The sequence below is a fragment of the Meleagris gallopavo genome, chromosome 1 (genome assembly GCF_905368555.1).
Source record: "Meleagris gallopavo chromosome 1, MGAL_WU_HG_1.1, whole genome shotgun sequence".
Classification (NCBI taxonomy): Eukaryota; Metazoa; Chordata; class Aves; order Galliformes; family Phasianidae; genus Meleagris; species Meleagris gallopavo.
The window spans coordinates 137,917,090-137,938,356 of NC_139404.1; the positions used below are offsets into that span (position 1 = coordinate 137,917,090).

The 21,267-nt window shown below is 38.7% G+C and overlaps 1 protein-coding gene across 1 annotated transcript in view; it reads left to right on the forward strand.

Annotated features, from left to right (window-relative positions):
- Positions 1-1,957: 1,957 nt before the first annotated feature.
- NALF1 (NALCN channel auxiliary factor 1) overlaps positions 1,958-21,267 on the forward strand; it is a 444,600-nt gene continuing 425,290 nt past the window's right edge. Inside the window, exon 1 of the mRNA XM_031557642.2 lies at positions 1,958-3,730. Coding sequence (XP_031413502.2) covers positions 2,930-3,730 — 801 coding nt within the window. The 5' untranslated portion in view covers positions 1,958-2,929. The remainder of the gene's footprint in view (positions 3,731-21,267) is intronic.

Below are 21,267 nucleotides of genomic sequence, written 5' to 3' on the forward strand. Positions count from 1 at the left end.
CTATGGAGATAAAGAACATTACTGATTTCCCTGTGGATGGCAAAATTGCCTATTACCCTCTCATTTTCCCAACAGGACCACAGGAAAATAATATACATTAAAAAAAAAATCAAGCCTATTCACCAGCTGAGTACTCCAAAACTGACTTCCTTCACCTCATTTGACTGCCAAATCAAAAATAATCATGCCAGTGCCACATATCTTATACAACGCATTCTGAAAATCTGAAAATGTCAGGTTTCCTGATATCAAAACCTGTTGCTTATTCCAGTTGTTTTTTTTTTTTTTTTAGTTCTGTTTTTTTTTTTTTTCTTTCCTGTTTCATTCCCGCTTTTCCACTGAAAAATGTATAAGAAGTAAAATACAATTAAATAAATGACACTGTGAGTTAGACGACTCACGTTGTTCTGATTAAAAGCTCGGTCACGGTCATCTTTCAGAATGGAAAGCATTACAAAAATGCAGTTACACTACAGGACCCAGTATGTCAAATCATTGGAATCAAAGCTCCAAGACCAAAATTAATAATGTACCATTAGCAGATGGTGAGAGCTGATTGACTAAGAATTGCAAACTGCATTCTGATTGAGTACTGTAGACTTTTTCTTACAATACCAGCATTTATTTCTGTCTTTTTAAATAGTCTATCAAAATAAAATCCACAGTTAACTTCTGCTCAGTGTAGAATTTGACTCATAGATCTTTTAAGGCCAGATGAGACCATTATGATAATGTGCCTTGACCCCCAGCACTACACAGGGCATAAAGCCTCACTCAGCAATTCCTCCCTCAGGTCTGCATCTTCTGTTTGAGTTATACCATTTCCTTCTGAAAGACATCCAACCTCACTTTATTGCTCAAAGTGATGGAAATTCCAGTACATTCTGTGGTAAACTCACCCCTTGGTTAATGACATCTGCAGACAGAAAAGTTTCAAGTTTTTTCCTTTTCTGACCTGGTCTAGTTTCAGATTTAATTTCACAGAACTAGAGAGCCATCAGCTATTAGAAATGATATCACTTTATAGACCAAGGATAAAGCTTTCTTTAACCAAATAACGGGGAAAGCTATCTGGTCCTTTCCCTCTGGATGGAGAAAACCTCGGGAATGAGGATAGGCATGTCCTCTAAGACTTTCTCCAATCCAATGGGGAAATAAGAACATACATCTTCGTTGTGCTCTGACTAGAAGCATACATGATGTCTTGAGAGTAAGACTTTGTAGCACTAGGCTAGTAGAGGTCTTCATATGATAACATTCAACCTCTTCTCTTGTCTTGTGAGGGATCCAAATGCACCCGTTGGTGTTACATTTAGGTGCCTCAGCAAGCAAGACAAAGGTAATTCAGGGAGTCACCAAACAGTATGTTCATTAAAGCAAGAGATTCTACTGGTAGGGTCCAGAAGTTAGTGGGATCTCTGCTGTGGGTGTGAGATCACCAGCTATCTGGCTTTCATCACCCTAGTAAGACAGTTAACCATGTTCTCTATCTCTCTCTCCAGGCAGTGACATCCAAAAGGTGAAACACAAAGACTGGCAGCACTTACTCAGCTCAAGTGTGCCAGACCAGGGTTCTGCAAAACTTCTCATGTGGGATCAGCTTGGGGTTTATGGGCATTTCCCTGCTTACCAACAGGAAGGCAAGGAAGCTATTTTCAGGCATTTTACTGTGGGGCCAAAACCTGCTGGGATCCAGTCCCTGGGGTTTCATGTGCCATTTGTGATTTGCTAGGACCAGGACAGACACGACAGCAGCCGTCACCCTGAATGGACATGGCATTTGGGGACACAGAGGAAGGAGACCCTGCAGAGGAGAGAGGGCTGGAGTGTGGATTTGAGCAGTGCCTTCAGCAAGGGGAAGCAGGGAGGCGAGTGGAAGGAGTTACACTGAGGAGGCCCTTTGGAGGGGCCATGTGGTCCCCAGTGCCTCTCCCTCCTCCTCCTCCTCCTCCTCCTCAGGCAGGAGGAGGCAGACTTGCTGCTGCTGCCAATGCGCCAGGATAGAGAGATCTCGGCGCGGGAGGAGATGACGCAAAAGGCAGAGCTCCCCCCAAAAAAGTGTTTCTCCAGGACGAAGATGGCGGCAACTTAGCCCAAGGGCCCAAGATGCCTGTGGCCATCGGGGGCCCCCAGCCAGGCAGTTCCGCCCCGTGCGCCCGGGGACACCGCGCCCGGCGGCAGCAGCGGCGGCAGCCGCAGCTCATTGTCACCAGCGGCGGCGGCGGCCCCGGCAGCCTCCTCCTCCTCTTCCTCTTCCTCCTCCTCCTCTTCAGCATCCTCGGCAGCGCTCCGGGAGCCCTGCAGCAGCGTCTCTCCAGTTAAAGCGGAGGGGGGAGAGGAGAAAGCGGGGACGGAGACAGCGGTGCAGCATCTGTGCCGCGGCTCGGGGCTGAGGAAGAGGAGCAGCGGCGGCGGCGGGGAGGAAGAGGAGACCAGGAGCCCTCCCGGAGCCGTCCGTCGGCAGCGGGGGACGAGGCATGCGGCTGTCCGGGGGCAGCGGGCTTTTCTCGGGAGGGAGATGGAGAGCTGCGCTCTGACCATGCCTGGGTGAGAGGGGAAAGGACCAGTCGCTCAGCCCCGCCGCCACCAAATACCACCACCACCACCATCTCCTCTCCCTCCTCCTCTCTCTGCGTTACCGCTCTCGCTTTCTCCGCGGCACTCCGCGGTGGATGGACTGGGGCTGCTTCGTGTGGCGAGACCAAGGCTGAGCCACCGACCAACCCCGACGCTATCTCAGAGGAAGAGAAAGAAGAAGAAGAGGGAGAAAGAGAGAGAGGGGGAGAGTGGAAGAGGGAGCGAGCGAGCGAGCGAGCAAAGGAAGACAGGCAAGAAAATCCCCCCAATCTTTTAAGTCAATGCATATTGTGGTGACACCGGCAAAGGAGCCCTCACGGTGGAGTCGGCCAGGGCTGTGCGTTCCCAAAATATGACCAGGGGTGCTTGGATGTGCAGTCGGCAGTATGACGACGGCTTAAAAATCTGGTTCGCATCCCGGGAGAACGAGAAACCCTTCGCGGATTCAGAGAGGGCTCAGAAATGGCGACTGTCCCTGGCATCGCTCTTGTTTTTCACGGTCCTGCTCTCTGATCACTTGTGGTTCTGCGCCGAGGCCAAATTCACGGGCACCGGTGAGAAGGAACAGCCGCCGCCCGACAAGCCCGAGCCCGCGGAGCCGGAGCTGCCGCCGGGCATGGGGGAACCGTCGCCCCCCGCGCCCCGGCTCCTCACCCCCCCCGAGCCCTCCCTCCCTCCCTCCCCCGGCAGCGGCGGCGGCGGAGGCAGCGAGCCCCGGCACGGCGAGGCTGCTGCCTTCCTGGGGAACTCCACCGCCGCGCCCCCGGAGACGTGTCCCCCGCCGGGCCGCTCGTCCGGGCGCTGCTTCAGCGTGGGGGACGCCGAGGCAGTGTGCCGGCGGCGGGGAGAACCGGGGTGGCCGCAGGGAGCGGGGCAGAGCCCGGCGCCCGGCTGGGAACTGACGGATTTTTACCTTTCCTTTTGTAATTCCTACACACTTTGGGAGTTGTTCGCCGGGTTGTCCAATCCGGACACTTTAAACTGCAGTCTGGATGTGGTGCTGAGGGGGGGAGGCTCCTGCAGCCAGTGCGTCCAGGCTTACCAGCGCTACGACCAGCACGCTCAGGAGAAATACGAAGAGTTTGAGGTTATGCTCCAGAAGTATTTACAGTCGGATGAGTACTCGGTGAAATCGTGTCCTGAGGATTGTAAGGTAGGAGCCCCTGCTGTGTTTCCTGTCCCTCGGCGGCTGGCTGCCGGGGTGCCTTCCGTCTGCGCGTGTCGCGCCGTCCCTCCGCGTGTTGCGCTGTGCTGCGCGGACGCTCCGCTTTGGGGATACTCGGGATGCGCCTGGAGTGGCGGCCGCTGTCCGCGGGTGGGAGCAGCTGGGGCCGCTGCGCAGAGCCCCCGAGTGAGCGCTGCTCTAAGGGAGGCAGGCAGAGGGGGAATGTTAAAAAAATAAAAGAGTGATTCTTGGTCCTCTGGGAGTGCAGAGCTGGATTTTCCCCTCCTCATGAATATGCGATTGGCTCCGTCTCGGCTGCCGGCCCGCAGCGGGCTGAGATGCGGCTTGGCGGCAGGCAGCGACGAGGTCTGCATGCCAATGAGCGGGGCCCGAGACGGCAGCCGGGGTCGGTGAGGGGCGCGGGGTGACCGGGCTCTTCGTTTTGCCCGAAGGACGGGCGGACCGGCCTCTGTCTGCAACTGGGGGCTGTGGGTCGGTTCCTGTCTGCGTTTGGCCCCACGGGCGGTGGAGCGGGGACGGGATGTCTGCCTCCAGGTGCTCGGCTGCGTCTGTGGACAGGGAAGGGCTCGAGAAGGAGGTAGCTGTGTGCGGGGAGTGTTGTGATCCTTGGCTGGGAAGTGATGGTGACCCTTGTCTGGTGATGGCATCTCTGTGGGACTCGGTCGTTGGCTTTGGGGCAAGAAGTGAGCAAGGAGCTTTTTGGTTTCCTCTGCTGGAAGGCAGGGTCCCACTTTGGTTCTTTGGAGTTGTCTTCTCTGTACTTTTGCGCAAGATTAGTTGGCCTAACTCTCAAGACAGGAGAAGATGAGAAAAAAGTGTTATCTTTTGCACTTTAAATAATTATCTGCATACTATTTTCCCTGTTCATGTATTTATTGAGTGCCAGGCCAGGTGAGTGGTTTCTACCCTGTACTGGATTATCTCAACTATTGTAGCACTACATTAACCAATCTCAACCAATCCTGCTTTAGCAGTGGAGTACAACAGCGAGTACAAATCCCCGTGCTGAGCAGAAGGCCTAGCAATGGATCAGTGCTCTTTAACTTCAGCAGGGCCTTCTGAAATCTCTTAATGGTGATAGCACATCCACGAAACATCCTACTCCCTCTTCAGGTAGTGTACTTTACACATATATTTGCCTGAAAAATCCATTCCCAGCCCCTCCAGAAGCTGAAATATCCTATTATCTCATTAGGTAAAGCGAGAAAGTTACCTTCCCCCCATTTAACCTGACAAAAGTGAAGTAGCTTCATTAGTAATTTTGACTCCACTGTTTCTGGAGTCATGTATGTTTTATGCACTCAGTTACAGGTGGTGTAAATATATTTCCAGAATGAATCATTTAAGTAAAAAAGCATAAACTGGATAAATAAAAAGCGTGTCAAATATAAATAGATGTCTACTGCTGTGAGGACATCTTTGCCATTTCAGTAACTCCTTAACCTAGAAATTGACCTACTGCTCTCAGCTGCCAAATGAATCTTCAGGCTAGAAGTGATTTTCTTTCTTATTGCTATCTAATCAGGCTGAACTTTACCACAAATTGTGCTTTTAATCTGCAATATATCGCAATATAAAAGATGCTGAAAGTGCACGCAGTAACAAATATACAAATATTAATTCCATTTTGGAGAATGAATGAAGATAAAAGCTTTTTTAAGGATGGACAAGTAGCTGTTGAAATAAAATGCTTACATGAGATATACAAGCAAACTAAACAAACATAATGCCAATGACAGATCTTCAGTTCTGAATGCTAGACTTGTCAGTTGATGGAATTGTGTCCTGAGAATCTGGCCAACAAATCTGTGTTAAAAAAAGAGATATTCCGGACGAAAAATAATGTTATTAATAATAGCAATGAGAAAAGTGTGCAACTTCGTGTTTTGTAGACTTGCGTGGCGCGGGCCAGGCGCGGGGAGGCCGCTGTCCGTGGTGCTGCAGGGCAGCGCCCGCAGCTGAAGGCTGTAGGAGCCGAGCCGGGCAGCGGGGAGACACTCTGTACCACGTGCGCCCCAAGTTGGTGCTGCAGGTCCCTTTTTGGTTCACTCTGGAAGCTGAGTGTTTAGCGGGCCCAGTGCTCTGCTAGCCATGAGCTTTGATGTGCTTGTACGTGATCTGCTCTGAAGTGTGTGCAGGTGAAGATAGAAACTTGTGGTGACTGGTGAAATAAAATGGTCATTGCAATGTTTCACTGGACTTACTGGTGTTCTATACATATTATACCTAATATATTCAATCAGGACATAGTTTCTTTCTTTCTTTCTTTCTTTCTTTCTTTCTTTCTTTCTTTCTTTCTTTCTTTCTTTCTTTCTTTCTTTCTTTCTTTCTTTCTTTCTTTCTTTCTTTCTTTCTTTCTTTCTTTTTTCCCCTCTTTTCTTTTTCTGTACCTAAATATTAACTTTTTGAGCATTGGAGACCTAGGTACTTTCTAGCATAAGAATCAGCATTTATGCGCAGTAAATAGCTTGACATCTAACTATGCATTTGAGGTACACATCATTTGATTGTTTTATGTGGTGAGCTGCTTTTTATCTTCTATTAAACATAAATCTAATACTGACTTTGTTATCATATATGTAAGCACTGTCTTAGTAAAATAAAAAGCTTATTTAATAACATATTTATATTTAAGAGATCATTACTATTGTAGGAGAGCTCTTCATTCACAGAAGAAGAGAGCTTGTCACCTAGGTGGCTATTTATACCTGATGACAAGATAAATAAAATTTACACCGGATGTGAGTCAACCTGAAACTTTTAATCAAGTATTACTTCTCCTTTCCCCATCTTCCCTCACCTTCATCAATGTCAATTCTCAAAGTAAATAGTCCGGCAAGTTATGTCATTCAATTATGTAATTTTGGTTATAGAAAACAGTTCATATAAAAATAACTTTTATGTACATTTCTAAAACTTCATCTCTGTATTGTCATTCCTTTATCTGAAACCATAAGAAAAAACTTTTAAAATACTCTACATGCCTCCTAGTCCCTGAAGAGGATTTTAAATGAAGTGTTTTGTATTGCAGAAAGTTATTTTCAGTCAGGAGCTATTTAGGTTATCGGTTCATGTTCAGCTATTTTACATGGTGATGATTTTTTTGTTTTGTTTCAATATATATTCTTTTTAAATAAATGCCTTTTGTAGTCAAGGTCATCTTATTAAAGTTCTCACTGGGGTGCATTACCTTAAAAAAAATTAAATGCTGAGATTTGGAATTTGAGGATATTTTGAAAGCTCTTATTATTGATAGTATATTCATTGTAACAATAATATGCATATGCAACTTACATAATTAAGATTGTCAGTAGACACTGTACATTGTTTAGAAATTCTAGATGTCGGTCTTGTGTCTCTGCAAATCCATCTTCCAGTTACTCTGTAAAAGTATTATTGAAGTCTGATGTCTTTACATATGTGTTTTCTTGTTCTGATAATCACATATCAATAATGACAAAACAGTAAATATAAGTAGGACGCCTATATGAATGCATTACGTATCGAAGCAGGTGATATAAATAAATTGCTTTAGAGTTATTGAATCATGAAAGTTATGAAGTAATGGAGAATCTGAATCCATGCCTGTTTTCTTGCTTTATTTATTATTCAAATTTATAAAATTTTACTTTTGTGCATTTAAAACCAATGGTTATACTTACAGAAATTGTTACTGACAATCTGTATTGCCCTAATGCAAGTTTTCAGAATACCATTTTTACATGCAGCATGACACAGGACTGCATTCAAACTATTAGTAAAGGACTGTATTGGATTGACGTTATAAAACAGAGTTCCTCATAATGACTTGTCAACTATCTATCAGGGGAAATACTCAAGTTCTTATTCTTAAAACAGTAGACAATCACTCTCTGAAGTAAAATTCTGGCTACTTCTTATTAACAACTGGGTCACATAACTAAGTAGGCCATACTCATGTGAAGTTTTTCTTTCTTTCTTTCTTTCTTTCTTTCTTTCTTTCTTTCTTTCTTTCTTTCTTTCTTTCTTTCTTTCTTTCTTTCTTTCTTTCTTTCTTTCTTTCTTTCTTTCTTTCTTTCTTTCTTTCTTTTTCTTTTCTCTTTTCTTTTCTTTTCTTTTCTTTTCTTTTCTTTTCTTTTCTTTTCTTTTCTTTTCTTTTCTTTTCTTTTCTTTTCTTTTCTTTTCTTTTCTTTTCTTTTCTTTTCTTTTCTTTTCTTTTCTTTTCTTTTCTTTCTCTCTTTCTTCAGTAATAGTACTTACGTATTTGTGAAAAGTATCTGAGTCCAACACTTTTTTTTTTTTTTTTTCCCCAAATATATTTATTAATATTGGTTGTATTTGGACAAAACCTCTCTCTTCTGACACATCTTCTTTTTAATCCAGTGAAAGTTCAAAATGTGGCCTGCCTTAGTGTCAGTTAGAATCAGTTAGAATATTGCAAATCAGGTAAATCAGGTAAGTGCATCGTAGTTAAAATACGTTCAGTTTTGCTACTAGAATATCAAAGGATAAATATACAGATTTACCAACTTTTTTATTTCAACATTGCTAAAAAGCAAATATCCTAGATAGTCAACATGTATACACAGAGGACTTTTTTTTTCCTGCAGGAATTAAATGTCATTTAACAACTTTTGATTAGAAGTTTATGATAATGGTATCAGAAATATGTTAGAAAATAGCTGAGTTTTAATACTACTTAGTTGAAAATCATGCATTTCAATAAAGGGTTTCATCATGAAACATAAACTGTACAGTTGGTGGGAACCTAGAGCTGGTTCTTTCATTACCAGGTTTTCTTTTCTTTCTTTTTTCTTTTTCTTTTTCCTTTTTTTGTTATCAAAGAGCTGTATTCAGTTCCTTTTATTTGAGTAAAAGGATGATTGAAAGTAATTTAAAACAATTAAAATCACATTTGTTCTCATTTATCTGGAAATATCAAAGCCTATAATGAATCATGACTTTTCCAAGAACTTTTTCCTAAACAACATATGTAGTCTAATTAGATTTTGATTTAAATTCTTGGTTACACTGGCAGAAGAGAGCAGATGAGAAATACGAAACCAAAAGCTCAAGTGATAAAAGAACCCTTCTGTTACAAAAGGTCACATAGACCAGCATCTCTTGAAAGTAAGACATTTCAATTACACATCTTAATCACACAATATTCATATGTTATGCAGGAGTGATACCTAAACTAACCAGAAGAAACTCTTAGAAATCTTCAGAAATCTGCACTGATGACCAGTGTTTATTCCTGGGAAATAATAGGCATTAATTACTGAACTGATACTTAGAATGTCCTGAATTTAACATAATTTAATTTAAATATTTATGGTAGAGATCTTTTTAAAGTGAATGCACTTAAATGCATGTATTTTTAAAAGTTTTGCTTGAAATTCTTTAAAGTCAATGTGATCATATAAGTTGATGTTTGCATGCTATTTGTTCAGTTGAATTTTAAAATGTAGAATTTTAATTATTTTTCAGAACTACTTTAAGATAAATATATGGATGAATGTAATAAATCTGGTCTTGTATTAGTGCACTGGTGTGTTAATATAAGGAGTAACGCTTACTACAAACAAATAGACTTTGTATTTTGGCCTAAAATCCTGGCTCAGCAATCTATTTCTATAATCTTCTTTTTTGTTTTTGTTTTTGTTTTTGAGCTGGACGAACAGCACTGAAGACTGTACACATTTATAGTCATTTTGCTGTTTAAATGGTTTGCTGGATGAGTATTAGATCTCCCCACTCCCAAAGGAGCACATTTCCCAGAGTGTTCTTTTTGGAACTGAGTTGATCGCATCTACCTTCATCACTTCAGAATTTTCATTTACTTATTCATGCAGATATTAATCCTATTCATAGTGTAAATGGGTACTTCATTCCTGGTTTAGGTGAAAAAGCCTGAGGATGACTGGTGCAGAGTAGTTGAAGTGAATTCCATCATAATTCTACAGCCACCACTTTGGGGTATCAGAGTCACATGGCTAGAGATGTCATGGGTCAGCCTTCAATTTTATTTTGTTCACTAGTTCTTTGCAACTAGTAGTAGAGTTCATATGCACTTTGTAGCACATGAGGCAGTCTTGCTTCTTTGTGTTCTAGGAAAAGTAATCAAAATGCAAATTACAGTTCTATCACTTATCCTGCCTAAAAAATCATTTTGTCTATACTTAGTAATTTATCACTTCTTTCTTGCACTAAAATCCATAATATATTTAGATCTATGAATTGTGCCTGAAAAGGAGAAAGTAACTTAGAAGACAAATTTGCAAATAGTACTTGTTGATACACGTTGCTCCAAAATATACAAAAGTTAAGGAATTAATCCTCCCAAACTGACATCCATAGTATGGATATCTACATCAGATAGAAAAGTTCAGAATTTCTTTGTAGTCAGTGGAGTTACATAGATAATTCTAAAGTCTGAGTTAGTTTGCAATAAAGCAGACATCTAAACTAAATCAGATAGATTAAGCTCTGGTTCCTCTTATCTGTTCATTGTCTCTAAAGTGCCCGTAATCTCAGATGCAACATACCTTCAGTATGGACTTCTAGATTCGTATTAGGTGAATCCTAACGAGGTGATTTTGGCATTTAAAAAATAATTTTTGGATGAAATTGTGTTGCAACTTTTGCAAGTAAATTTTCAACAGATTTACCTTATTCTCTCTTTTCTCTTTACAAGGAAGGTATTTTGAGGTCTAAGTGTACAAGAATTCCCATACACTACACTAGGTTTCATTTTTTTTCCCTTAGATGAAATCAGAAGGAACTCCCAACCCTATCTAATCTGCCTAAATCAAGAGGCATATGTTTTAGAGTTTTGTGCCAGTTTACTAAAATAACCATACTGTACTTTTCACTGTACTCTTTTCTTGTCAGAACTGTAATGCAAACATCACTAAGTGAGAGTATGTGACAGTTTGGTAAACTTCACTTAAAGCATCAATCAAAGGAATACAAATTTAGTATTAGGCATTTGTGATATACTGGTTTGAAGAGAGATTTTATTGATTTGAAAGTATGTTAGAAAGAAAAAAAGACCAGATTTATTTTTATTGTTATATTTTTTGATCCAGTCTTGTTTGTAAACAGGACAGATATGTGAAAGGCATAAACTGTTTCTTTAGAACATAGGCATTGAAGAGCAATATCCAGTGAACTCCCAGTACATAATGGTAAAGAGAGCATGGACAGCTGCAAACATGATTGAAGTGAAGTTGGTCAGCGCTTAATATTCTCCAGTCCTTCGTCTGTTGTCTATCATCCAAACTGATGGACATCTCTTGAAAGCTGTGTTAGAAATAACAATGTCCTGAAGCCTTTACAAGCGAAGTGTTGAAGAACTGGTTGAATGCAACCAAATACTGAGAGGAGTGGTGAAGATAAATATTATTATATGTAAACTGCAGCAGTTTTATAAGAATTTCATGGTCCTTTGACATTTCTTAGAGAGCCTGATAGGAGCATTCACCTTTTGTATAGATCGATGTTGAGAAATCATTTGGAGATTTCATCATTAGAAGAAAACTTCCTGGTTAAAAACAGCAGAAACAATTATCTGAAGTTAGCAACAAACAGTATGCGTGGGTCTGGGTCTTCAGAAATTTTGCTGGAAAAGTTTGTAAGCCTTTGTGAATATTTTAGTTGATTTTAATGAAATTAGGATGAGTTTACAAATAGAAACAACAAAAAGTCTTAATTTAATTTTTTGGATATGACTGGCATTTTAGTGATTTTTTTTTTTTTTTTAATGTAATAATTTAGGCAAGTTCCTTAGTCAAGCCAATATATTTTGGATATTATCCTTTAAAATTCGACAAAAAGGATAATTATATTCTTCTTGTAGTTTAGATTTTGAAATATATTGCAGTTATGATGAATTCATGTTCAAGGGAAAAAAAGGCAGTATCTAGAATGCTTTTTAAATGCATATTTAATTCCTGCTGTTCCTCAATGTTTTGGATAAGATCTTGTCTTCAATTTGCTTGAACATTTGAGTAAATGGCATTTTAGGTGTGTCAACACACTCAATCTCTGCAAGAAATCACTATGAAGCATCTTTATTGCATTTTAAAGATATTAGCAATTCAAAAGCAGAGGACATTCTTTATTAAAGGAAAGAGGAAAAGATGGATTGTTTGTGATACTTAGAAAAATAGTTTTTCTCATTTTATTCATCATTCTTTTAAAAGAACAAAAGAGTTCCACAGTCTTCTGGTTGCTGATTTAATGATTATTTCTCTATTGGTTAGCTTGATCTCCATATTTCAGGGGTTAGATTCATAGATTCTTCTCATAAAAACTAATTCTGTATGAGTCCTACTTATTTAGATAAATAGTTCTGTTAAGGAAGAATTTGAGCAACTTTAGAATGCTTTAAATTATATATTAAAAGTTAATTACATATTCTCTGTATAGTAATAGACAAACAAAACACCATAAATGTCAAAATTATTGATGTGGTGTGCATATTATTAATGAAGAACAGTATACCAGACAGAAAACCCTTTGATAGAGTGGAAAGTTTCCTCTTAACTCGTGTTAGATGAAAACTGATTTTTTATACTCATTGTTCAAAAATATTTTTTTATTGGTATAACTTCATCATTTAGAGGGATGTCTTTATAGTTGCTAGTGATAATCTTAAGTTATATATAAAACAAATTATTGTATTTGTATACACATCAAAGAAAATTTCTTTAAATGAAGTTTAGCTTGTAAATGACAAGAATACCAAATAAATTCCAAATAAACAATAACTCTTTTCTTTTCTTTTCTTTTCTTTTCTTTTCTTTTTCTTTCTTTTCTTTTCTTTTCTTTTCTTTTCTTTTCTTTTCTTTTCTTTCTTTTCTTTTCTTTTCTTTTCTTTTCTTTTCTTTTCTTCTCTTCTCTTCTCTTCTCTTCTCTTCTCTTCTCTTCTCTTCTCTTCTCTTCTCTCTTCTCTTCTCTTCTCTTCTCTTCTCTTCTCTTTCTCTCTTCTCTTCTCTTCTCTTCTCTTCTCTTCTCTCTTCCCTTCCTTCCCTTCCCCTTCCCTTCCCTTCCCTTCCCTTCCCTTCCCTTCCCTTCCCTTCCCTTCCCTTCCCTTCCCTTCCCTTCCCTTCCCTTCCCTTCCCTTCCCTTCCCTTCCCTTCCCTTCCCTTCCCTTCCCTTCCCTTCCCTTCCCTTCCCTTCCCTTCCCTTCCCTTCCTTCCCTTCCCTTCCCTTCCCTTCCCTTCCCTTCCCTTCCCTTCCCTTCCCTTCCCTTCCCTTCCCTTCCTTCCCTTCCCTTCCCTTCCCTTCCCTTCCCTTCCCTTCCCTTCCTTCCCTTCCCTTCCCTTCCCTTCCCTTCCCTTCCCTTCCCTTCCCTTCCCTTCCTCTCCTTCCCTTCCCTTCCCTTCCCTTCCCTTCCCTTCCCTGTTTTATTTAAAATAGCTACAAGTAATCCAAAAAATGCTTTTGTAAAGGCTAAAATCTTAGAAATTTTCAAGATAAACAATTGCTGCAATATCTATTTAAAATGCTTTTCATTACTAAATTTCATAAGCAAATTTCTGATTCTTTCCAGTGGGATATGACTCTACTAATTTCAGCTTTGTAAAGTCATGTGGATAGTCTAAGCTCCCAGTGTGAGCTGTGAAGAAAGATTTGTGTCTTCAGAGCATAATTTACTGACCTTGTTATTACTAAGCAAAATGCTCAAAACACATCTGTTTTGGAATATTAAAATTGCATACCACTTAACCATAAAACATCCTGTCATGTTTTACTTTTACGCTATATTCAAGCTGTTCGTATTGTGTTACTATGCTTTAAATTGAGACTGACCAGTTCTGACAATGAGAAAGTTTTTTTACATAAGGGAACAACAATGTTGAGCACCCAGAATCTTGTGCATGGGAATGGCTCAGCACATGCTGCCAGGAACACAACAATTTTGTCCATATAGCTACATAAATGGAGCAGGGATATATGTGGACTTGATTGCACTAGCTTCAGGTTCCACACCTAAAAAAAGAAGCAAAGCAAGAACACAGTCAAGGTCCTGGAGGATGGCTTTTTAAATCCTTTGTGCATTCAGAGAAGAGAGGTGTTAATTTCCAGATCCATTCTGCTTTGGTGTTAATTTTTGTTAAAAATATTTCTACACAGAACTGTCATAACTTGGATCAGTGTTATGAAGAAGTAGTTGTTGAAAAAAACTACAAAAAATAAAAATAAAAACCGACATCTGAAATACTGGTCAAATTCTCATAACAGCAGTTTTAAGGTTTTTAAAATTATTATGTTATTATGTTTGTTTGTTTATTTATTTATTCGTTTATTATTTTTATCTCTTCTTCCTCTTTACATTTCTGGTATAACAGCCCCTGGGGAAATGACCCATATTATAAGCTATGTTTAGCTAACAAGATAGAGTGTATCACTGGAGTTCAGGAAATGAGGCTTGCTTTTTTACATCCCAACTCAGTTAGAAGTGCATTATGGATTCTTTTGTCTTTATTTAAATCTTATAAATGTTAAAGCTCAATCTTATAAATATACATTTTTGCAGCCTCACTGTATTAACAAAATTAAATCATTACCGAAACAATAGCTTTTCAAGATTTAGCAGCTGAGATTGATTCCTGGGATGTGACCTGCGTATATGCACTGCAAGCTGGACTCTGTATGGCAGATGGGAATTTAAAATACAATCTTACTTTCATTTGTAAATATAGACCAATTTTCCTTTTGTCAGTGATTTGCAACAACATAAATCAGGACTTGGTTCACTTAAGTGAGTGGCTTCACTTAATACTGTTTTCAGAGCAGGAGACACTTGATATGGATGAAAACTCACATATATGAAATCAAGGGGATGTGTCTGAATCAGGCTGATTTGCCTTAGGAACCTTGACTCCATAAAGAAATATGCAGCAGGTGCTTTATATACTTATTTTATTGTCTTTGACTGATGTTATTAATTTTTTACTTAATTTGTTTTCAAATTAATGGATTTTGTTTATTTGCTTGTTTGTTGTTTTGACTTATTCTTCAATATAGTACTTGGCTTTGATCCTATTGTCTTATTTCTATTGATTTTTTTCTGTATGTATAGATTTCTATATACAATATAGAAAATATGAGCTTAACATGATCAGATATCTAGAAGGGAAAAATCTTAAAGGAAGCAAAGGAGAATTCCTTTGTTTTTTTCCAACAACAAATTGTGTCGGTCTTCCATCAAGGTTAACAGGAGGGATGCTGATAAAGATGCTGATAATAGTAGTACTGCCTGTTTAAATTCAGAGAAGCTGCCTTGTTTGTTGTATTGTATTTATACTTGTGTAATACAGTCAGAATTTAAGTGTAAGTTGAAGAATGGATGGGGCAACAGACATTTTCCTATATAATAAATTTCAATGCTCACAAAACAGGTAGTAATTTTAACAGTGACTCATCTTAAATAAAAATTATGGGTATTATCCACGCAAATGTGTATGTGTGATCTATATACATGTGTGCATCCAACAGGAGATGCAACAAGAAGATTACTGAAGTAGGATCAAGCATCTTAGAGAGGATATACTGAAAGAGAGTCCTATGAAAGTCTTTGGTATGTCCTGGATTCTTTAAAATTAAGAAGAAGCTTTAGAACAATAGGGGAATATGACTGTTGTTTCTAAATAGTCTTTTTTTTTTTTTTTTTTTTTTTCTTTTTTGATCTCAAGTCTTCTATTTGTTTTGTGGTTGATCTGGAAATGCAAATTACTTCAAGCACTTAAAAAAAAAAAAAAAAAAGAATTCAGGAATGCCCCACAGAAAATGTTGAGTACACAAGCATCTGTCAGTTGCACAGTAAGGATACTCTCAGTGTCAGGCTGGACAGGGCTTTGAGCAGCCTCATTGAGTTGTAGATGTTGTAGGTGTCTTTTTTTTTTTTTTTTAATTTCTATTTTATTTCTGACTGTGAACTATTTTATTTCTGACTATGAGGAAAAATATTCCTCCTTAAATTTTTACTGGGAACTCAAGTATTTATATTATGAACTTTTCTCATAGCTTTTCCTACAGGCCTAATTTGAAGAGAGCTAATATTTAGGGTGAAGAAATCTTTTTCCACACCTCTACGATAGTTTAGATGTGCAAGAAGAGAAAATCTTTTGTTTTACATCTTTGAGAAAGTTTTTATATCTCTGAGTTGTATCAAAGTCATGACCGATAGGGAAGAATAGTAGGCTCACAGGGAAAAATAAGAGGTCTGTGAGTTTAATTAAACTTTTTTTGGATTACTCTAAAGTTGTTGTCTTGTGTATAGGACAAAAAATGGAGCTTAAAATAAATATGGTAAAAGAGACATCTGAAATAATTTAATGATACTCTAAGGACAAGCAGAAGATCTGAAAGTGTTTGTTTTTCTGCAAGTAATGGTGCTATTGGGAACTGAATTATGACCACAACTCAGTAACATAGGGGCCCAATAACATGAAGTGCATAGCGATGTGCATCTGCTATATACCTCAAAGGAGTGCTTCTGCTTCAAATTCTTTGCTTCACTTTGTGTCTGAATAGAGTTAGAATACAACACTTTCATGCAGTGTCTGTACACACTTGGGCACAGAGCTCACAAATCTCGAGTGCTTGAACTGTGTACAGGCAGTTGCCCTGAGGCTATGTCTACATTAGCATTTTACTTCAGGTCAGGACTGTGCTTTTGAAACACATCTCCCACCTACTCCTACTCTCACTCTTCCTGCATTCTGATTCATGTTACAGAATAATCTGGGATCTCACACCTGGGTTATTTTCCACTGAAAATGTCCCAAAAGTGCATCTAAAGAGTTGCAGACATAAGGGGCTATAGGACTAGAGTTAATCTGAAGTAAAAACACTGAAACACATAGTGTGAATGCCAGGCTCCTGGCATTGTTTCAGTCTACAGAGTCCCATTACTTCATAAATTCACCTAACCGTAATTAAAGAGAATGAAATTCAGCTCTCACCTGAAGATAATCAGGGATTGGAGCTAGATGGTCTTTAAGGTTCCCTCTAACCTAAACCATTCTATGATTCTGTGATAGTTCCCAAATTGTGTCTGAAATTTCTTCAGGACGGCACTGTTAGAACACTAGAAACTGATTTTTTTCCCAAAACTGTAGTACATTTATTTGGAAACAACTCAATACATGAGATGAATTTTCAGTGTTCAAGAGCAGTAACCACCTGTAATTATTAGGACTTTTGAAGTAAAAGTGCCTAAGTAATAGTAATAATAACAATATAATTAAAAAGAAAAGGTAATAGTTCGCAATAACAATGAATATTCCATCAGCAAGGAAATACTTTTCTAGTGCACTTTCTTTCCCCAGCCTTCCACTGGCATGTCTATGGAGTATGAGCAGCATGGTGCAGATTTCTTCTGTATTCCTTCCCAACAGCTGCCAAGGCTCTGTGCAGCAGAACCACTGCAGCCCTGCTGCATTTCAGTCTGCCTCTGTCCTTGCTGTGAAATTCACAGCACTTTCTCAGCACGTGGACGTAGAGCTAAACAGAGTGCTCAGCGTTTCATTGTGTGAAGTTAGAGTTTTTAAGTTTCAGAATAATGATCTAAGCAATCATGAAAATGAGTAATTTGTGTGGGGAAGGAGTGAAATAGCAACAGTAGAGCAGGTCTGACCTTCCTTCATAAAACACTGCCTTTCCTATCTCTGTACTTATTTTCTTGTTTCTTTCCAGAAGAAACAGAAATTATGGGGCAATATTCAGTCTGTATTTTAGATATCAACTGAACTGGTAACTAGATACTCAGAAAAGCCTAAGCAACTGATTTTCTTTTTTGATTATTTCATTTTCTATATGAAGATGAAGAATTCTTTGTCTTTGGATTTTTCAGTAGCAAGGACAATAACAATAACATACTTATGGATTTAGATTAATATAATTTTTCTTGAGAGAGTGAAGATACCTTCTTAGAAAGATTAGAAAAGTACAGTGCAGTTCTTAGAAAATATTACACTAGAAGAATATTGCCCTTGTTGATGGAATATTTGTTGTTAGTGTGGTGAACTATTATCCTTTTTTTTTTTTTTTTTAACTTAGGCATTTTTATTTCAGTACACTCAGTAACTGCAGATGGCCACTGCTTTTAAATCCTGAAAATGCATGGCATGTATTGAGTTGTTTTTTTAATAAGTAATTTTCAGTATATTTAGTAAGTAATTTTCCTCCACTTCTGGGAAGAAAATTATTTATCAGTGTTCTTCTAGAAGTCATGATAAAGTATTTTTCCTATGATATCTTTGTTCCTGAAGATCTGTGGGGCTTAATATTCTTAGTCTCTGGCTAACTGCAGAGAAACTTCCTTTTCCCCAGTGGGAAACTCCACTATGGCTAAAAAGAGGCAAGAAACATGACCCAGTGGCCTAGCAAAAATGGAAAAACAAGTAATTCGTTGAAGTAGTGTTTACTTCATTGAAATATTGGGGTGAAATCTTCAGGTGATCAGTACTTAACCAACAGAGGTTACTGAGCTGAAGAGGAACTGCTAATGAGAGTGACTAGTAGAGATCAGGTGTTATTCTGCCAGTAGGAATGCAGTCAAAATGGCAGAATGCACAAATGGAGATGTTTAACTTGGGTCATTGTAAAAGCAGATAAACAATATATTTGTATAAGTTTTCCATTCGATGTATTTCAGATTATGCTCACACTGATTTATCCTGAAGTCTGAAGGAGACAATAGTGAAGAATAAGAAAACTGAAGAGACCTTTCAGGCATATTTTCCATAATCAGGAAGTGACTTATTACACTGCTTGGTGATCCACTCTGTGTTGTGTTCTATCTCTGGGAAGAAGCAGTGCATGGGAGGCAAAATGAATACTACTATACCAGACAGTTAGAAAATTATTTGCTAGTATGCAGAGTTTCTTCTTATATTAGACATTAATTGACTTAATTATACTAATGATTCAAGAAAATACCTATCCATATACTTTTCTACTAGTTTAATTTCATATAGGGCGTCTAATTTTTAGAGACGAAGTTTCATTCTTAAAGGCACTTTGAATTATATTAAAAATCCAGATTCTTTCTAAATGAGTTGCAAATCGACAAACATTTAGTCAAAATTTGTCTGTTCTTATGTTTCCTTTATCAATCCTGTTTATTAAGCCTGTAACAGTGAAGATTGAATTCTTGTTCCTACAGTTCCTACTATTTTTTTGTAGCTCATATAGGATTTTTTTCTGATATCTTGTGGCAAATTGTTGGATGTGAATGGAGACTAGGATAAACATAGTAAATTATGTTACAGCAAGCTAGTAAGAATAGAACAACTATAATTTTGAATATATATTGAAAAAATGATTGAGGGATTTGTTGCTAATATTCCCCTCGCACATAAAGATTTTGGACTGTATTAATGGCTGCATACTAACAAAGGCATCTAAGAGAAGTTTCTTGCATGGCAGACAAGATTTTTTTTTTGTGTATTGCATTGTGCTTATCACAAGTTTTTCTTCTTTCCCTCAGTGGTCATACTCAGATTTTAATTCTAGACAAAGTATTTAATATGGTGCTTTCCTGCATACATCTATTATTCTTGGCAGTGCTAGATTCCATCTGCTATTGTTTCCCCTTTCACTTAGCTCTCTTAACTGACCCAAAAGCTCCTTGCTCTGCTTTGGCCATGGTTAATATAAGACTTGTTATGTCAGTTGTAAGAATTTCCATCTTATTGTTAGTCTATTTCCAGATGATTAACATATAAATTAAACACTCATATCCCTAGTAAAGAACATGAGGGCACCCTGCTGTTAACCCTTAGGTACATGGAGCAGTGACCATTAATAAATATATTCTGCTTTTGTATGCTGCCTTTTGTAGTTGGCTTCTAATCAATGACAATGCTTTATTTCCTTGCTCCGTGATTACTTTGTTTATGCAATGACTGTTCCTGGGAAGCAGTCTCAAAAGGCTCTTGGAAGTCCAGAGAAGTTGTATCAACCAGCTCCACTCCCCTTTATATTGCTATTTTTTAACATACTATAAGCATTCCAATGGTTTAAGAAGACATACAAAACATTAAGGCTTCTAACTCTAATCCAAATATTTATTTTATAATTATTACCTCAGCCAGTGCATTTATTACTGTAATAACATCTGTAGTGTGGAACTGCTGGAATTCTTCCCTAGTTTCTCTCTGGTGTTACGTAAAGATGACTGCTCTCCTGCATGGTTCCGTATCCAAGCTGATTTCAATGTGAGATTGCATCGTTGTGTTTTTTGTTAGTCTTAAATTGCTTTGGGGGCCCTGAATAAATATTGTCCCATTCTTGCGAAGCATTGATTTTTTTAATTTATTGATTTGTTCCAGCAGTTTCTCTTATGATATCTGAGTTGTTGAAAACTCCTTATCTTTAGTGGAAGAGGTTACTATCTCCTTAGTGCTCTCTGGGACAAAAAGTGTTGGAAAAGATAATTTGCTTTCTCCTCTACATTCTTGTTTAGTTTCTCTTCTAACTTCATGGGAGAGGCATCATGAGATCTCTTTCAAGAGTGATATGTTTTATTCCTACTGATAATATATACTCATAATTAATATATATACTCATTTCGCCACTTTCTTTCCATATTAAGGTGTGTTGGTCATCATTCATGAATCATGAAGACTATAAGCATCTTGAGCCAGGTATATTGGCAAATTCATGTATTCAACTTATATTCAAAATATGCAGCTTGCGTGTTGTAGTTCCGAAAATAAGAGGATATTCCTCATTGAAACAAAGCTGACCAGGTTTAAGGCTAAATTTATTTTTATTTTTTAATCTCTGACCAAACTAGGATGTATAAAATTAATCTCTGGTTTAGATGTAGTGCAACTTAGTGGCTAGGCATATTAAAAGTGTCTGCAGTGTGAGGGCAGTACCTGCTGTATCCTTCTTCCAGTCTGGATGCCTGATTTCCCAATCCAGTGCCCAGTTGAGATTCCTCAGAAAGGCAAGTCAGAACTAACCCACAAAGTGAGGACATGCCTAAAGCCAAAACGAGACTTGAAGTGTAGGTGGAATAAATAAATACAGTGCTCTTTTTGGAACATGGAGACTTTGTTCAGGGCTCTCAGCAGAGACTTCAAAACCAGAACCCAAAAGTCTCAGCCTCAGGTAAGATCCCTTCATATTGGGATGCTGCCAATAGCAGTTGCTGACAGGCAAGCCTGAAAGCTTTCTCTGCTGTTGCTGTGAAGTGTTTTGTTTGTTTGTTTGCTTTTTTTTTTTTTTTTTTACCTTTTCAGGGAAGAGCATGCACTGATCAGTTTGTGCATGTGCTATAGATCCATTGTGGAGCCTGTGGAGCTTACCTGTACTAATGTTTGTGCATTTGACATGTGGTACAGGAAGGCAGGCTGATTTGTGAACCACATGGAAGGTAAAGCACATGGAAGGTAAAGTTTTTCTTTAAGGAAGGGTACATGTGTGGAACTGGGTGTTCTAGGTCACCCAACAGATATTCATCCCTTCCCCAGGATTCAAGACAATCCTCTTGTGAGAAG